General features: G+C 41.6%; 1 protein-coding gene and 1 pseudogene across 3 annotated transcripts; one reads left to right on the top strand and one right to left on the bottom strand.

Annotated features, from left to right (window-relative positions):
• Positions 1 to 1365: 1365 nt before the first annotated feature.
• LOC148365180 (noelin-like) lies at positions 1366 to 18412 on the bottom strand. 3 transcript variants are annotated; one of them, XM_088335658.1, is made up of 7 exons: positions 18187 to 18412; positions 11769 to 11945; positions 9503 to 9658; positions 4978 to 5197; positions 4643 to 4749; positions 4352 to 4477; positions 1366 to 4282 (listed from the first exon to the last, which is right to left on the bottom strand). In XM_088335658.1, exons 1-7 carry the CDS (start codon positions 18289 to 18291, stop codon positions 3815 to 3817), a joined length of 1359 nt encoding a protein of 452 aa, XP_088191784.1. In that variant the 5' UTR covers positions 18292 to 18412; the 3' UTR covers positions 1366 to 3814. The 3 variants fall into 3 exon arrangements, with proteins under 3 accessions (XP_088191784.1, XP_088191783.1, XP_088191785.1); XM_088335657.1 differs by having other exon boundaries at positions 1366 to 4477; positions 18187 to 18410; XM_088335659.1 differs by having other exon boundaries at positions 1366 to 4477; positions 18133 to 18262.
• Positions 10129 to 10259, top strand: LOC148365181 (U2 spliceosomal RNA; annotated as a pseudogene).
• Positions 18413 to 18993: the final 581 nt, after the last annotated feature.

The following is an 18993-nucleotide window of genomic DNA, read 5'->3' on the forward strand; positions in this document are numbered from 1 at the left end:
TTGTTTTTTATCCGTGAAGGTTTTTGTCACCGATCGAGGTTCACGAATCTCATCGGCTAGGGGTTTGCTCCCCCGCATGAGACTGGTCATGCTGGTTTCCATGGTTACCAGTAAAGAGGGAAGCACCTTCATCATTCTGTCGTTTCAGAAGCGAGACAATACCGACACGAGAGCCGAAATGGCTGGGGGAAAACTCTGGGAGGTGATTACACACTGTCCCTTTAAAGTGTTTGGACCTTTTGCCACCAACGGCAAAGGAAGACGCGCGTCCGGTGACGTCACGAGGTCCATATTCTCCTTTAAAGGGACTCTAAAAGACCTGTTTTTTGTCACACAACGTGTCATGTTTCCCTCCATACTAACGCAAATAGCTTTCAAACTATTTCTATCAAATATGTTTTAGAATTTAATACGAGGGAATAAAATGAGACTCATTCACATGTCTCATTCACAATGGTGCTCTAGTTACAGAAATCAGTGAACAACTGCGTGCAATACACGTGCATTACAATAAGGCCACTGTAGCACACTATAAACAGTAATTACCATAAGGCTACTACAATACACTATTCAGTATAGTATAGGTACCGCTAATCGTCTCGCCTGATAATCAGTCGACCCATGGTTAACGTATTACCTGACCAAAAAAAAAAACATTTTTTCGAGTTTCAGTTTTAATGGAACCACATTCTTACAATGAAATCCTCATGGATCCATTTGAACCCAACTAATGTGTTAGGAGTCATTGGGTGACCAAACCCCCCCACTTCCAACCCCTAATGCCGAGAGCTAAGCAGGGAGGGTACCACCGTTTGTAAGTCTTAGGTATGACCCGGCTGAGACTTGAACCAGCAGCCTCCCAGTCTCGCAAGGTCACCGAGTTATAGTGATAGTCTGTGAATTAGGCCAGTGAAGTCATCAATGGATTGTGAATTAGTCAGGTTAAGAAAATCAGGATTGAAATCCCCACAGATATCCAATATTTTTTTGGTTCACTTGAAAAAATGTTTTTTTGAATAATTGTTTTGATTTAATTTTGATTCATGTATTAAATGTGTAAATGCTTGTGCTCGATCTCCGGTATATGTCACTTATAATAACAATTTTCTTTTCTTTGAGTAATGATCTCTATGTTTAAGCATTCCACAATTCCCTCACTAGCCACAGACTTGTGAGAAACAACGCTATATTTTAAAGACGTGTGAGACAAATTGCAACACCGCCCCTGATTTGTTTACTCTACTTGTACAATTTCATTCACATCCATTCAGACAGAAAACTTAATCAGCATTGAACCAAGTCTCAAAAATAGCTATGACACTACAAGTGTCACAGACCAGAAACAGACGTAGGACCCAATAGCGCTCGATTTCTCAGTTTTTATTAATAAAGAGGGAGAGTAGGGCTTGCTTCCACGATCCGATGGTTGACGGACAAGGGTAGCAGGAGACACGGAAGTGGCACTTCCGTGTCAAACGAGGAGGATCGAAGACAGGCAGGAAATACAAGTCGTTAGACGGGACTGGAGCGCAAGGGCGGTGTCAAGTTCAGAAACGAGGTCGGCAACAGGAGTCAGGCAGGTAGCGGGGCAAAACAGATCGGATAACGGGAAGGCAGAACGGGGCAGAGTCAGGTCCGGAAACAGGTTGGCAACGAGGATCCGGCAGAGGAAAAACAGGGCAGGAACAGAGTCTGAACGTGAGAGCTTGCCGAGCTGGGAGCAACGGTTCGCATAACGATCTGACAAGGATCTCTTGACAGCCGGGGGTTTAAAAAGAGTTCATGAGCCAACTGAGCAGTCACAGGTGCTCTGAATCGGCAATCATGACAATAAAGGGTAGAAAATTACTGCAACTATTCTTCATGAAATCAAAATTAGCATAAAAACTTCTGCAAATCAATTTTTTTTTTCAATCAAATTGCCAACTCTTTGAAAATTAAATAGAAAACACCTTCAATGAGGCCTGACCTGATTGCCGTGAAACTTTTACAACTTGCAAATTATTTATCCATTTATTTATTTATTATGAGGGTGCATGCTTAACGACAAAAATACATTTTATATTTACCTTTTTATTTAGCGTCCCGCACAACACTGCAGACACAATTCACAGGCAAACTTCTTTTTAAAAAACAACATTTTTTTGTCACCAATTTGAAAGTGAAAAACACAGCAAAATATTATTCTACATCAAAATCGAGTTTTCCTTGAAATAATCATACAAAAACATAGAATTGATGATTGTAATTTATGTTTGAATCAAGCGGCGGTTCATTAAAAAGTAATTCACTCCAGTTGAAATGTGAAAAAAAAACAGAAAAATTACAATCCCATTGGGGAGAGGGGCTGGAGAGAGCCTTATTTCTTATTTAGGTTGTTTAGACTTCTAGGTTCAGAGGCCATTTTACAAGAATATAATTAACACACTGGTACTGCAAGTCCCATTATAAATCAATGGAAGCACACTCACTCCTATGTTATTTATGTCAATTTTATACCATCTGGCGGCCTAGAGACGGTACTGCAAGTCCCAGTGGCATTACACGGCGTCTTTAAAACAAGCCAGATTTTTTTTTAAGTGTTTTTGAGACGATCTTTTTACTTTGTACCTTTGTTTAGTTATTTATTATCCTTGGTTCCTGGGTCCACCCCACAGATTCTGACAAAAAGTCCAGACAAACATTAATGCATTGCATGCCCAACTTGATGTTAGGTTAGCATGATGACAAAGGGCATCTTAGGTCACGTCTGCCGAAAAGTCTGAAAATATAAATTTAGACTGCAGTTATAAAGAATAGATCGTTTTACCCGTTGAACATATTTACAATGCAAGGATTTTCAAAAGGTTGTAGTCCAGCATATTTTTGTTTCTCCCTTGAGCATCACTACTAGCCTTGGGACACTTGTCCAATAAACAACGTAGAAAAAAGTACAGAATTTTAAAGTTTTTACAAAGCACACATTTAGTTAATGTGGTATAGTGGGGAAAATGCGACAAATAGGGACTGAAAATATCTTATTCCACAGCATCAAGTAAAAACATCATAAGGCAAGCTCGCCGTTTCCTGGGGGTCTACTTTAGGGCATATCTGACGCATTATGACTTGAAATGAGCAGTTAACAAAATTACTTGACAAGGTTGTAGAGTGTAACATTGTAGGGGAGCTGGTGTTTGTCGCTCTAGGCGTAGAGCACCCAATCACACGGGTTGTAGTTCAGCATGTTTTTACTTCTCCCTTTAGCATCACTGCTAGCCTTGGAACCCACATCCAAAAAATACAGTAGATGACTGAGTTAGTAATTTTTGGGCATGCTAAAAAAATGGTTGATGTCAACATATATAGGGTACAATTCCAAACAAGGGGCTGAAAAAACATCTTATTCCACACATTAAGTAAAAACATTATTGAATGGGGTCACCGTATCCCCGAGGGCTACAGTAGCGTATAACTTACACATTACAACTTCACTTGAAAACAGTCAGTTGAAAACTATCACTGGACGAAGTGGCAGAGCGTAACATTGTAGAGGAGTTGGCGTCCATCACTATTGCGCGGGTTGTAGTCATTGTTTTGCTTCTCCCTTTAGCATCACTCTTAGCCTTTGGACTCAAAGTCAGTAAATATAGTACAAATAGACGTACAATGTCTTTACTAAGCACACATTTTTTGATGTGGTATAGTGGTAAATTACTGTAACAAGGGCTTGTAAAAACATCTTATTCCACACTGTAAAGGCAGGGTCGCTGTATCCAGGGGGTCTACTGTCGTGCATAACTGGCGCATTACGACTTGAAAACAACAGTTAAAACGATCACTGGACGAGGTGGTAGAGTGTAACGTTGTAGAGCAGTTGGCGTCCATCGCTCCAGGCGTAGAGCGCCCTATCGCGTGGGTTGTAGTCCAGCATGGAAATGTGTCCGTAAACGTTAGTGAGTGGCACGTCCACGTATTGGTAGGATGAAGTATCTGTAGCGAAGGCGTAGTGGACCTTGGTAGCGCCCGAGTAGCCGTCGGTGACGTAGAGCGTGCCACAAATCATGAAAGCCTCGCCAGCGCTGCGTTTGGGGTGCTGAGTAGTCCAACTACGCAAAACCCGAAGACTGTCTGGGTCCAAGCGGCTCAGAACCATATTACCGGCAGCAGCCTGGCTACCGTAAACTGCCCACAACCCGCCCTCGTCTGCCATTAAATCGATATCCGAGTGGCCACCCCAAGCGTAGTGGTAAGCGTTCCCGAAGCCAGCAGTTTCCAGCTGACGCCAGCGGCTAACCTGTGAGAGCTTTAGGTCGAACTTGATTAGCATGCGACTCTGGAATTTGTTGTAGTACAGCGAACCATTCAGTACCACCTGGCCGGTCCCCGACCATCCCTGAGGCAGACGGTGCGTCCTGAAGTTGTCCGTGGTCATGAAGGCCCGCAGGGACTCATACTCGCGCACCAGACTCATGTCGTGGTAGCCGTCCATGTACCATACCTGCCACACAAACCACATCAACTGCTAGCCTTGCTAACATGTTAACTTGTTAATGCATCATGCTCACCGAGCTAGCAACACTTAACACTTATCTGAAATTCCTCTATAACTAGATTCATTACCAACTTGCTTCTTTTGTTTTGATTGAACACTCCCTGAACTTACTCTGTTGTCCCCAGCATGCGCTAGTGGGTCTGTCATCCAGGATCCAAACCTGGATCCTGAGGTCTTGACAGTGACAGGCGCCCCGATGGTGGCAAGCTTTCCACAAGCTAGAAGGAAATGGGGGGACAGATCCGTTTAGAGAGGGCAAATATAGCATCGTCTACGCTAGGCCAGGCCCATGCTAAAATATGCTATGCTAGACTAAACTGGTCACACCACTACTGAGCCAGACCGGACCAGGCTAGGCTAGGGGCCAGCCTAGCCTAGTGTAGGCCAACCCAGGCTAAGTCAGAAAAGTCTAGCCCAAGCTAGGCTAAGCTAGTCCGTCGACTCACCAAGTTGCCGCATGCAGGCGCGCAGGCGCTCCTCCAGACCGGCCACACGAGCTAGCAGGTCCTGGTAGTCAAAAGGTGCAGCCCGGCGGTGCAGCTCGGCTAATGTAGTCGTCAAGTTAGCCGTCTCTTCTCTGAAGCGACGCACCAGGAGGGCGTCGGCCTTGTACGCCATCATGGTGGGGATTAACGCACGTAGTTCCTCCATCTTTGCCTTCATGACCTGGTCAAGATGGCAAAACGGAAGGCCAAAGACTAGCGCTATGTACGTTGAACTTTGCTAGAATCTTCCACTAGTATTGTCTTCAAAGCTGGGGTCATCTTTATATTCTTATCCGAGTTAGCAGAAACACTGGATTTGTCTGGGTAAGACCAGACTCAATAGTGATAAACTAGCTATTTACTTAACACCAAGTACTAGCGTTGTCTTCCATGCTGAAAACCAGCTTTGTCTAAAAAGCCGGCATTGTCCATATATTATAAATGAAAAAAGGAAAAATATCATAGTCAGTTGTGTATATAGATCACTGGGCTAATATCTGGAAACCTTTACAAACTGGGCTGAAAAAACATTCGACAATAGGCGCCAAAACACTATTCATTTGTGGAGATTTCAACATCGATCTAATGAATCCAAACAAACATAAAAACATTGATGATTATATTAATATAATGTACTGTATGAGTTTGTATCCAACTATATTAAGGCCTAGTAAATTTACTTCACACAGTGCAACACTCATTGACAATATATTTACAAATAATATGGAATTTACAAACGTCAGCGGATTACTGGTTTGTGATATTTCTGATCACCTACCAGTATTTACAGTGTATGATGAAAAGGTTACTAGACAAGAATCAACTAAGGATTGTTTACAAACGAGTTAGAACTGAAGAGACTATTATATCACTCTATGATGACTTAGTTAAACAAAACTGGAATGCTATATATGGTACAGATGATGTGGATCGTGCGTTTGACATATTTTTGGAAATATTCACCAACAGGTATAACAAAAATTGCCCAACGAGACAAACTAATATTAAGAATACATCTGTAAACCATCCATGGATAACTAAGGGTTTATATAATGCTTGTAAGAAATAAAACACCTTATATAGAAAATTTAGTAAACTAAGAACTGAGGAAGCCGAATCCCGATACAAAATGTATAAAAACAAATTGACAGGAATATTAAGAGCGAGAAAGAAATTATACTATACCAATTTATTACATCATAACGAAAGTAATATCAAAGGTATTTGGGATATATTAAATAGTATAATGAAAGGAAAGAATGCAAGTAATGCATATCCAAACTTTTTTATTGATAAGAACAGTGAAAATGGTAATTTAAATCAAGTTGTGGAGAATTTCAATAGTCATTTTGTAAATGTTGGACCAGAGCTCGCTGCAAATATCCCAGAGTGCAGTGGTAAGCAATTTGAGTCACTGATAAAAATGAACTCCAAGACCATGTTTTTATCTGGGGTTACGGAATCAGAAATCTTAGACGTGGTTAACAGCTGTAAAAACAAAACGTCTATGGATTGTTTTGACATCGATATGGTACTAGTTAAGCAAATTATAAATAGCATTGTGAAACCATTGATCTACATCTGTAATCTATCATTTCTAACAGGCAAAATTCCAAATCAAATGAAAATAGCAAAAGTTATACCAATATACAAAAATGGAAACAAGCACATTTTTACAAACTATAGACCGGTATCTCTGTTTTCTCAGTTCTCTAAAATATTAGAGACTTTACAATAATAGAGTAGAACAATTTGTATATAAACATAAATTGATTAATGAAAGTCAATATGGTTTTAGAGCAAACAGATCTGCAACAATGGCTATTATTGATGCAGTAGAAGAAATCACCCATAGTACAGAAAAGAAGAGATACGCAGTCGGGGTATTTATTGACTTAAAAAAAGCATTTGATATCATTAATCATATTATACTATTAAAAAAACTGGAAAGATATGGCATCAGGGGAGTGACTTTGCAATGGATTCAAAGTTATTTGACGGGGAGGAAGCAATATGTAAAAATGGGAGAGTTGTCATCTGAATACTTGGACATCTGTTGTGGAGTACCACAGGGTTCTATCCTGGGACCAAAGTTATTTAATTTATATATTAACGATATTTTTAATGTTTCAAAACTATCTAAAATAGTAATATTTGCAGACGACACTAACATTTTCTATTCAAATGATAACTATATTGATTTGGTAACCTGTATTAATCGTGAACTAATTAACCTAAAAGTATGGATGGATATAAATAAATTATCTTTAAATTTAAATAAAACCAAAGTAATATTCTTTGGTAATCGTAAGGCAAATCAAGATTTAGAAGTAAAAATGGATGGTGTTGCAATAGACATTGTATCAGAAATTAAGTTTTTAGGGGTCATAATAGACGATAAATTAAGTTGGAAAACACACATCAAACACATACAAACTAAGGTATCGAAAAGCATTTCAATAATTAATAGAGCCAAATTTCTTTTAAATTATAATAAATTGTATTCATTATATTGTTCTCTAGTTCTGCCATATTTAACATATTGTGCAGAAGTCTGGGGCAATAATTACAAAAGTTCACTACAGCCCCTTTTTATCCTTCAAAAACGTGCAATACGAACCATGCACAGGGTAGGATATCGGAATCATACCAATATTTAATTCATGCTGTCCAAATCATTCAAATTGGCTGATTTAATAAAACTTTTCACTTCACAACTGTTATTTAAGGTCAACAAAATCATAGTGCCAGAAAACATACAAAAATTATTCACTCTGAAAGAGGGAAATTATAACTTGAGGGGCTGTAGTGAATTCAAAATCCCAAAGGTGAGAAAAACCTTGTCTGTGTGTGTGTGTGTGTGTGTGTGTGTGTGTGTGTGTGTGTGTGTGTGTGTGTTTGTGGAGTCAAACTTTGGAATAATTTACAAGATGAGATCAAACAATGTCCAACTATCCATGTGTTCAAATGTAAATACAAAAAGCATTACTGGCGAAATACAGGGATGAAGAAAATGGGATATGGGTGAGATTGGACTATGGTTAACTTTTTTGTTATTGTTGCTATTATTATGTCAGAACTGTTATTTTAAATATTATGTTTATTTTATTGTTGTTATTATCATTGATGCCGCTGTGACATTTGGTAACTAGGCGCATTATGACGTTGAGGGATGGGTATTACGAAGATTAGTGTATAAAATATGTGATTATTGTAATTATTATAATTATTGATATCTGACCTATGTAATAAGTATATCCATGAGATTTTGTTATATTTGACATAAGAGGAAAGGAGGATTTGTAAAATGTATTCAATAGGGAAGATAAAGGGGTAGGGAAAATAAGCTGCTTCTGACTACCCCTTTTCGAACATGTTATGTGACATTATTTTGTTCTTGACTCATTGTTTTTGTCCTGTTTTTATTTTAATGTTCGAAATAAAAGTTTTCATTCATTCATTCATTCATTGTCTATATTTAGCACACTATTTAAATGAGGCACAGGATTTGCAATAGCAAAAACTAGCTTGTAGTTCAAGAATAAAAACGAGTGTTGTCTTCCGTGCTAAAAAATAGTGTTTTCTTCAAAACTGGCGTCATTTATCAATTGCTCCCTAGTTAGGGTAAGGCACTGGATTATGGTCCGGGTAAGACCAAACACAATAGCGGAAAACTAACTCCTGAGACAAAAACTGAGTGCTGTGTTCTGTGCTAAGATCGAGCATTGCCTTCAAACCTGGTGTTTGGACTCCAGTTAGGCGCAGCATTGTATGGGTTTGGGTAAAACCAAACGCTTCAAAGCCACAGTCATCAAATATTGTCCCCCATTATGCTAATGCATTGGATTGTTCCGGGTGAGACCAAATGTTTCAAAAACAGCAGCATCTTTCATTTGGTGAGCCCCTAGATGCCTTTTGGTAAGATCAAATGCTACAAAGCCAACTTTATCTGTAATTTGGCATTTAATTAGCTGAGGCACTGCATTAGTTGGGTAAAAGCAAACGCTTCAAAGCCCGTGTCATCTATAATTTGTCCCAAGTTAGCTGAGGCACTAGATTCGTCTGCGTAAGACCAAATGCTTTAAATTTTGTCATCTGTAATTTGGGCCATAGTTAGCTGAGGCACTAAATTTGTCCGGGTAAGACCAAATGCAAAAATTTCAAAACTCCTTACTCAACACCAAAAACTAGTCGTCTTGTGTGCTGAAAACTGGTGTTTTCTTCAAAGCCGGCGTCATTTATCAATTGGTCCCTAGTTAGGTAGGGCACTGGATTCCGGTCTGGGTAAGACCAAACACAATAGCGGAAAACTAACTCCTAAGTAAAGACAAAAACGGAGTGTTGTGTTCTGTGCTGAGATCGAGCGTTGTCTTGAAAGTAGTTGTGCATTAGGTGAGGCACTGGATTGGTTTGGGTAGGACCAATGGCAAACATAATTCAAAAATGAGGCTCATCTATGTGTCGGTACACCTACAGGTTTGCTCACCTGGTATTGGCCAGCCCCGCCTCCATCAAGCCCCTCCTCCACCTCTTTGAACTTGTCCTCCAGTCCTCTTAGTTCTGCCCCCATCTTCTCTACTGCGCCAAGATGGCGCCGACTGCGCCGCTCCAAATCGTCCATGTTACGGCTCATGTTCTGCACCTGCAACCATCGTATCACATAAAAGTACTGAGAAAAATATTTCCCCCCCTTCTTGAATTCTGTTTTTTTTGCATCTTTATCACTCACAAAGCTTTCAGATTATCAAACCAATTTTAATATCACACAAACAACTCAAGGAAATGTTAGATCCATTGTTTAAGGCACAGAAAAAGCTTGGCCTATCTGGCCTTATGTAAAAAAGCCATTATTAAGTAATGGGGAAGACTGGGAACAGGGGCAAACCTTTCCAGGAGTGGTCAACCAACAAAGATTACTACCCCAAGAGTATGATGACGGTTCTAACTCCACTATAAGAAAAACCCTGAACAAAATTGGGAGAGTTCCCAGACATAAACCACTGCTGTCTCAAATAAAGAGACACTTCACATTTGCCAAAAAGCATTTTAATGTGCTTACTGCACAAACACGGTGATTTACCAATGTATTACACAGGCTTTGATGCTAGGTCCATAGCTTGGCCTTAGCTTGGCCTTTGCCATGATCTTTGATTTTTGCATTCCGGAGACGGAATAAGAGCTTGCTCTGTCCACTCCACGCATCGACCCGGTATTGCAGTACCTCCGGGAACGGTGCATTCGCAATGATCGCAGCAAGGCTTTAGGGCTAGGACCTTAGCTTGGCCTTTTGGCTGAGAGTAAGTGTCCCGGTTCCTAGGCTTTGTAGCGTATTATGAACTGACCGATAACGGATAATGGATAATGAATAACGAAGATAGAACAATAACCCTTAAAAACCCCAAAAACCCCCCCTCAAGAAGGATCATCGGCCCGGTATTGCAGTACCTGCGGGAACGGTGCATTCGCAATGATCGCAGCAAGGCTTTAAGGCTAGGACCTTAGCTTGGCCTTTTGGCTGAGAGTAAGAGTCCCGGCTTCTAGGCTTTGTAGCGTATTATGAACTGACCGATAACGGATAATGGATAATGAATAACGAATATAGATCAATAATCCTTAAAAATCCATCCCCCCCTCAAGAAGGATGAAGCCTTGGCCGCGCAATACAGGGAGTCAAGTCAAGTCAAGTCATTTTTATTTGTATAGCCCTAAATCACGAAGAGTCTCAAAGGGCTTCACAGATTGTTACACTATATTACACAAACTGAGGTTGCAGATCGAATCTCAGGGGGAGTGTAACAAGGACTGGCAGACCCTTCAAGACTCGTATGATTCACGAGCACAATGGTGGGAGATAACAAAGAAACGAACGCAGATTTTCTTTAAAAATGCAGGAAACAATAAAAAACTGTAGCCCCCGGAGATACGGTGACCCCATGTTGGGACTACAAAGAAGACTCCAACGCTATTTTACCCTGACACAAAAGGAGATCGAATTTAATGATGAAATCAGAGAGAAAAAAAAGAACTAAAAGCTTTGGTGGAAATAAAGAGCAAAGGCAGAATGTCACACTTTCACTTTACCTCCAGAAACCTTGTTAGAATATGATATGGTGAAAATTGTGAATGTGTTTAATTGCTGTTAAAAGTGTCGATAAAAATTGTTCAAACCTTATATTGTTAGAATATGATATAATGAAATTGTGAATGTGTTTAATTGCTGTCAAAAGTGTCAATAAAATTGTTCAAAACCAAAAACCTCAAGACGTTAAGAGAAACATTCTGTGAAATGATGAGTCAAAAACGGAACATTTTGAAAGGTGTGCTGCTCGTTACATCTGGCGTAAAATGCCACAGCATTTGACAAAAAAAATGATGCCCACAGTAAAGCATGGTGGTGGTAGAGTGATGGTCTGGAACTGCTTTGCTGCCTAAGGACCAGGAAAACTTGTTGTTGTTGATGGAATATTGATTTTTGCTGTTGACCAGAAGTTTAGGAAGGAGAACAATCTGAAACACACCAGTAAGTTTACCTCTAAATGGCTCAAAAAAACAAAATGAGGGCTCTGGAGTGGCCAAGTCAAAGCCTGGATTTGAATCCAATTAAAATGATGTGGTGTGACTTTTAACAGGCAGTTTATGCTGGAAAAGCCTCCAATATGGCAGATTTGAAACAATTTTGTAAAGAAGAGTGGGCCAAAATTCCTCCACAGCGTTGAGAAAGACTTATTACCAATCATCACGCCGCTGCTCACCTTGCTGTGCAGGTGCCGCACTTGCTCTCCGCGGGCATCTTGTGCACATCCGGCGTGTTGCGGAGCCATAAGCGTGCAGACACAGCCTCCTTTTGCATCCTGCGACGAGCTCAGGACGTGCCAGCCTTCCTGGGACGAAGCCCGCCCCCCTTGACCAAGCGGGACCGCCGGGCCCACCTGTGCGCCCACATGCGAGACAGAGAAATAAGTTGGAGATTCTTGCAACTTTCAAGATGTAAGACTGGGAAGGGAAAACAATTACGGTAATAGATCGGACAGCGCTGTTTTCTGCAATTTAGAACATGAGGCAGACGACAGCCCCATCCTTTCTTGCATCACACACAATGAATGGCATGCTAGCGGCTAAACTTGCATAGGATCGATGGGAACCAAAACAAAGTCATTTGTTATACGGTAAGTTTCTTATTTTTATGACGCTGCTATTGGGTTGGTTAGTTGTCAGTGAGAAGAGTTTGTAAGTTACTGCGGCCGCTTTACTTGCACTTTCTTATAGTATACAACTTCGCCCTCATTAGCAAACCTTGTTAGCATATGACGAAAACAAATACAAGCAAAGGTGGTGTTACATGTCAAGTCAAGTCACGTTTACAGTATTTGTATAGCCCTTAATCACAAAATGTCCCAAAAGACTGCACAGGTTATGATTACACCATCCCCTGATCTTAATTGAGTCGACTACAGCACCAACTCGATGTGAAAAACGTGAATTGGGATGTTTACATCGATTGTAAGGTATGTCAACATAGTACTTGCGGCAACATATTCCTAATTAAAGTAAAACTTGTCAATCATTGGATAGATAGGATGTGCAGTCCGTGATCCGTTGTTTCGGGTCTGTGACGTTCGTGAGACTCGGAACAGGTAAAGATGGCACCACTCGTTTCGTGAATTTTATGTGCTTGGTCACTCATTTGTATATCCTCTAGACTGTATACCATTATCCCTTCCAAATCTGAATCTATTTCTATGTGTAGTTGCTATGGGGCTTTTGTCTTCATATATCGCCAACATTTGCATCCAGCCTTAAAGGGCCATTACCTTCTTTGTGTCATGTATGGTAATTGATTGTGCCTGCGCGGCAGACGCGTTATTACGGTACACACAGGAAGACCGCGTGGTATCTGGAGACATGTTTGTAAACTAGCAAAGACGCTATATCGTGTTCTGTAAATAAACAAGTTCATGTTGGGTTTAAAGAGGACTCCGTCCATCTTTTACATGGTGTCAGAAGTCTGAAAGGATCCAGATAAGGAGACAAGTCATAATGGCCAAGTTTAATCCTCCATCGAACTTTGCTTTCGAGAAACCGTCAGAATGGCCGGACTAGAGGCAGCGTTTCGAGCGCTACAGAATGGCTACGAAACTAAACAAAGACGATGGACAAGTTCAAGTAAGCTGCTTGATATACGCAATGGGAAGCGAGGCGGAGAATGTGTTCAAGTCTTTTGTTTTTGCTAATGACGGTGAAGAGGATAATTATGACGTTGTGCTGAAGAAGTTTGATGATTACTTCGTTCCGCGGAGGAATATCATCCACGAACGCGCGTGTTTTCATCAGCGTTTCCAGAAGCCTGGGGAGAGGGCAGAAAGCTTCATAAGGGCTTTATATGAACTATCAGAACATTGTGATTTCGGCACGAGCCGTGAGGAAAACATCCGAGACCGGATAGTTATTGGAATATTGGACAAGGAAGTGTCGCGTAAGCTTCAGTTGATGGAAGGCCTGACATTGACTCAGACTGTGCAAGTAGTTCGACAGGCGGAAGAGATTACTGCGCACGTCAACATGCAAGGAGAAGCAGTAGGGACGGTGCATGAAGTTACAAGGCAGAGCTACAGATACCCAAAGTCTAAACCACAAGGTGGGGAGAAAGACAGAAAATGGGTAAATGTGAGAAAATGTCTTAAATGTGGAAAAACACAGCATAACAAAGATGAAAACTGCCCTGCTAAGAAATCTACCTGCCATATCTGTCACAAAGCCGGGCACTGGGCTAGAGTGTGCAGGAATAAAAAGCAAGTGAATGAGATTAGTGAGCGGGCAGAACAGTCAGGACAACCCGAGCAGTCAGCATACTTCCTGGGTGCTGTGTCACATGTGAAAAATGTAAAAGAACAGTGGTCAGTTAAGCTCCGGCTAAATAAAAAGCCAATAACATTCAAAATCGACACAGGGGCAGATGTGAATGTAGTCAGCGAGGCGACGTACAACGCATACACTCCAGAAAGTGTGTTGGAGCCACCAGACATTCCACTGGACGGCCCAGGTGGAAAGCTAAATTGTCTAGGGAGGTTCCAGGCCACAGTAACCTACAAAGGAAAATCATATCCACTAACAGCTTATGTAGTAGAGGGGATCACTAATAATCTCTTAAGTCGCTCAATGTCAGTGAAAATGAATCTTGTGAGGAGAATAGACTAAATCAGTTTGAACATTCAGCAACACGCAGACTATGGGACATTGAAAACAGAGCCAGTGAGAATGCAGCTTAAAGACAATGCCCAGCCGTATGCTGTACATACTGCACGCCGGGTACCACTCCCGATGCTCCAGAAGGTAAAAGAAGAGCTAAAGAGAATGGAGAGTAATGGCATCATTGAGCCCGTGACACAACCTACTGAGTGGTGTGCACCTATGGTCCCTGTCTCAAAGAAGAACACAGACAAAGCTCGCATATGTGTTGATCTCAAAAGACTGAATGAATCTGTCAAAAGGGAGCGATACATCCTACCTACTGTGGATGAGATAACAGCCAAGCTGAGTGGAGCAACTGTTTTTTCATCACTCGATGCAGCCAGCGGGTTTTGGCAAATTCCACTGCATCCAGACAGCATCAAGCTCACAACCTTTATAACTCCATTTGGTCGGTACAGCTTCAAACGCTTGCCATTTGGAATTACTAGTGCACCTGAAATCTTCCAGAGGAAGATGATGGAGACTCTACAAGGGTTGGAAGGTGTAGAGGTCTTCATGGACGATATTTTGGTCTACGGGAGCAATATAGAGCAACACAACAGACGTCTCAACAAAGTGATGCATCGTATTCAGTCAGCTGGACTTAAACTGAATAAGGAGAAGTGCTCCATTAGGCAAAGCCAACTAAAGTTCCTGGGGCATCTCATCGATAAGTCAGGGATTCGACCTGATCCTGAGAAGGTTGCAGCAATTCGTAAAATGCCACCTCCAGTAAATGTCACTGAGCTAAAGCGAATCCTGGGAATGGCGACTTTCCTTGGCAGGTACATTCCCAACCTCTCCACTGTGGGGCAGCCGCTCCATGAGTTGCTGAAGGACAAGAATAACTGGATGTGGGGACATGCTCAACAGACAGCCTTTGAAAACATAAAGGAATTACTGACTACTGCACCGGTGCTGGCCTACTATGATGTCACCAAACCCACGGCAGTGTCAGCAGATGCTAGCAGTTTTGGACTGGGGGGTGTGCTGTTACAACTTCATGGAGAACAGTGGAAACCAGTGGCATACTGCTCCAGACGACTATCTGATGCAGAAACACGTTATGCCCAGATAGAAAAGGAGTGTCTGGCAGGTGTGTGGGCATGTGAAAAGTTTGACAGATACCTAAATGGCCTTGAACGTTTCAGGTTAGTGACAGATCACAAGCCGTTGGTACCCCTTATCAACAATCAGAGCTTGGAAAATGTTCCTCTCAGATGTCAGCGTCTACTGATGAGGCTCATGAGATTCAGCGCGGTGGCCGAGTATGCACCAGGTAAAACTCTTGTGGTAGCAGACACACTGTCACGCAGCCCACTGACATGTGGTGAAGGGGATGTGGATACACACAGTGATGTAGCCTGCTATGTAGCCTCAGTAGTCGGGGGAATACCAGCTTCACCAAAGAGACTTGAAAACATTAGAAACGTCACTGCAACTGACACAGAGTTACAGCTTGTCAGTAAGCTTATCAGGTCAGGGTGGCCTGAACACATAAGTAGTGTCCCTTTGGATGCGAGGGAGTTTACCAAAGTGAAGTCAGAGCTCTCCGTTGAAGGTGGCCTAGTTTTAAGAGGGTGCAGGATTGTCGTGCCACGTTCTATGAGAGCCGAAATTCTGGAGAAGGGGCACCAAGGCCTGGTCAAATGTAGAGAGAGAGCCAAAACATCAGTGTGGTGGCCAGGGCTGTCCAAGCAGTTAAAGGACACAGTGATGTCATGCCAAGTGTGTTTGCTAATGGGAAGGAGGATCAGGACGACAGTTCCAACCTTGGAGAAGAATCTCCTGCCCAGATGGCCCAGCAGGAAAACGGTAAAAGTGAACGACGCCAAGCAGAAAGCAGTGCAAGCTCATTACTTCAACCGCCGTCACGGAGCCAGACTCCTACCTGCTCTACAACCAGGAGCATTGGTCTACACCAGGCTGGATCAAGAAAAGTCATGGTCTAGACCAGCTGTTGTCTCAGGAGAGGCTGCTACAAGTAGATCCTACAATATCACCACCCAAGACGGTGCTGTTCTACGGCGGAATCGTCGTCATCTCCTGACATCGTCAGCTATTTGTTTCTTTCAAAAGAAAAAAAAAAAATGGGGGAGATGTCATGTATGGTAATTGATTGTGCCTGCGCGGCAGACGCGTTATTACGGTACACACAGGGAGACCGCGGGGTATCTGGAGACATGTTTGTAAACTAGCAAAGACGCTAGATCGTGTTCTGTAAATAAACAAGTTCATGTTGGGTTTAAAGAGGACTCCGTCCATCTTTTACACTTTGGACACCTTGCTACCATAAATATAACTTTGTATATAATAATTCAGACACTTTTCTACTGTCTTTTGAGATAATTTTGCATAATAAGGAAGAAATTATACGGCTATGCTTTCAAGAATAACGACTAAAGATTCACAAGTTGTTTCGGCAACACTATAATTCAGAACTATGGTGGGTGTGGCTTAGCACTCAGTGTCTCATTGACTTGAAAAGCGCTATATAAATGCAGATCATTTACATATACCATTTACTGTCGGATCTTTTGACCTTATGGCTAAACCCCGCCCTCCAATGGTATGCGCCTAGCTAACACAAAACACTCAGTCGAGCTCTGCTGGCATACCCATTCAATTGAATTGCGGTTTGTCAGTTTTCCTTGTTTTTTTTGTGGTTTATTCTTGCATTTTGATTTTTAAAATGGTCAAACAGTTTGCACGGGGTACGTGCAAATCTGATACGAAGTATCCAGAAGGGCTAGACGATAGCGTGTATTTTTTTTACCCTTTCCCAAGCCACATTTAAATTAAGTCAACAACAGCACCAACTCAATGTGAATCACTTTAATAAGGATGTCTACATCGGTTGTAAGGTAAGTCAGCATAGTATTTGAGGCAACATATTGTCACTTTGCTGGGGAAATATATATATAGCTATATATACCGCTAAAATCTCTAACGTTAGGTTGACGTTGGCTAACGCTTCTTCAATGGCTGTGTTGTACACACGTCACTTTGGTTACTGAGTGGCCTGTTATTTGCTAGTTTTTGTACTTTGGTAATAATACGTGATTGTTAGCTTTTGACTATTATGACACCATCCCTTGATCTAAAACCTACATGAGGGCAAGAAAAGACTCAAAACCTCAACATAAGGTAAATGAAGAAACTTTAGGATGACCAGGCTGCAACAGATGTTGCAATAAGAAATGATACACAGACCAGCTCAGTAGCCTAGATGGTAGTGTGCCCGCTTTGAGACTGGGAGGTCGCTGGTTCGCGCCTCGGCCGAGACATACCTAATTGGTATAATGGCGGCGCCCTCTGTTGGCTGCGGCTGCATCGACTCGCTACAACGGGTCAGGTGTATTGACATTTCGTTCTGTGTACATTGTTACAAAGAATGACAATACAAAGGAAATTATTATTATTATCTTGTCAACGTGAAATATAGGTCATTCATAAACTATAGAACAGAAGTGTGTTTTAAGCCTGGATTTAAACCGTTCCAAATATTAAAAAAAACCTAGTATATCATTAAAAAGGCAGAAAAAAATTGAATGTTTCTGTCTTCAAATGCGTATATATATATTTTATTTATCCTATACACGGGTATTACACATAAATTTAGTACTTATTAAATAGTCTTTTGATATTTTAATGTTTTATCTGGAGTAACAGAGGTTGAAAACACATTAGATAAATAGCATGTTTCTATGCCCCGCTCCACGGCATTTTCACTTTGCGTTTCCCCCCTTATAACAGATTACCGGGTGATGTATTTTGGGGCTCTATTGTAGTAACAGTTCAGAACAAAAGCACCCAGCAAAAAAGTAATAATGTCCGATATAAACATTAACGTGCATAAATTTGTGACTTGACATAAAGCGAACGAACCTAAAAATAGACGTAAGTGGGGCGCGTCCAAGATGCGCGTGTCCGTGCGCGTACCTGCTCGCAGGAGGCGGCAAATAGCAGGAGGTGCAGAAGGGACCCCAGTGCCTCCTTCTTCCCGGACCCCATGTTTTTTTCTTCCTTTTTCTTCATGAAAACCATGTTTCCTTGTCAAATCTTCTTGAGGGATCGCTTGTTTCAATTTCGCCTCATACTGCTTTTGAGTTGTGCCCCGCCGACGCGCGCAGGTGATGACGTTGTCACGGGGAGGGGCCGTCTGATTTCTTGCGAAAGGTTTGAAGGAGCTGGTCTCCATGGCAACGGCGCCAGCTGGTGGTGGGCGACGAGCTGGTGCTTTTGGGTCCAAGTGAGAATTTGGAGCTCAAAATTGTGTGCGCGGAATTAACCCTTTTAGCAACCTACTTACAGTGGCGTGGAAAAGCATTTGCGCCCTTCCTGAATTCTTTTTTTTGGGGCCTTTTTATTACTCACAAACAGCCTTCCTAGGGCCCTAAGACAAATTAAATAGTTTAAAAAATATAGTCATGTTTATTTGTATAGCCTTTAATCACAAAATGTCTCAAAGGACTGCACAGACCACCATTACAGCATCCCCTGATCTGAAACCTACATCGGGGCAAAGAAAAACTCAAAAACCTCAGCTTGAGGAAGTTGAAGAAGACTTGAGAAGGAGCTGGAAAAATGGACCGGTCTCTCTTGCTTAGATCTTGGTTTAAGCACTTCATTTGATATTGGGTTTTGAAGTTTTACTATAATTGTATTTTTTTTTAGTATTTCTGGAGTCGAATTTTTGTTGAAGTTCCGTAATTTTTTGTAGTAATTCTGTAGTGTTATTTTTGTACT

This window comes from Urocampus carinirostris, chromosome 5 (assembly GCF_059441175.1).
Source record: "Urocampus carinirostris isolate Australia breed hairy pipefish chromosome 5, RoL_Ucar_1.0, whole genome shotgun sequence".
In the NCBI taxonomy this organism is placed as follows: Eukaryota; Metazoa; Chordata; class Actinopteri; order Syngnathiformes; family Syngnathidae; genus Urocampus; species Urocampus carinirostris.

Bases quoted from the DNA above. Each gene is read 5' to 3' on its own strand.
- LOC148365180 (XM_088335657.1), bottom strand. From the start codon at position 18,291: ATGGTTTTCATGAAGAAAAAGGAAGAAAAAAACATGGGGTCCGGGAAG. The intron at 4,750-4,977 runs GTGAGTCGACGG...ATTTCCTTCTAG, and splicing joins CGCCTGCATGCGGCAACTTG to CTTGTGGAAAGCTTGCCACC. The intron at 4,478-4,642 runs GTAAGTTCAGGG...TTTGTGTGGCAG, and splicing joins CGCATGCTGGGGACAACAGA to GTATGGTACATGGACGGCTA.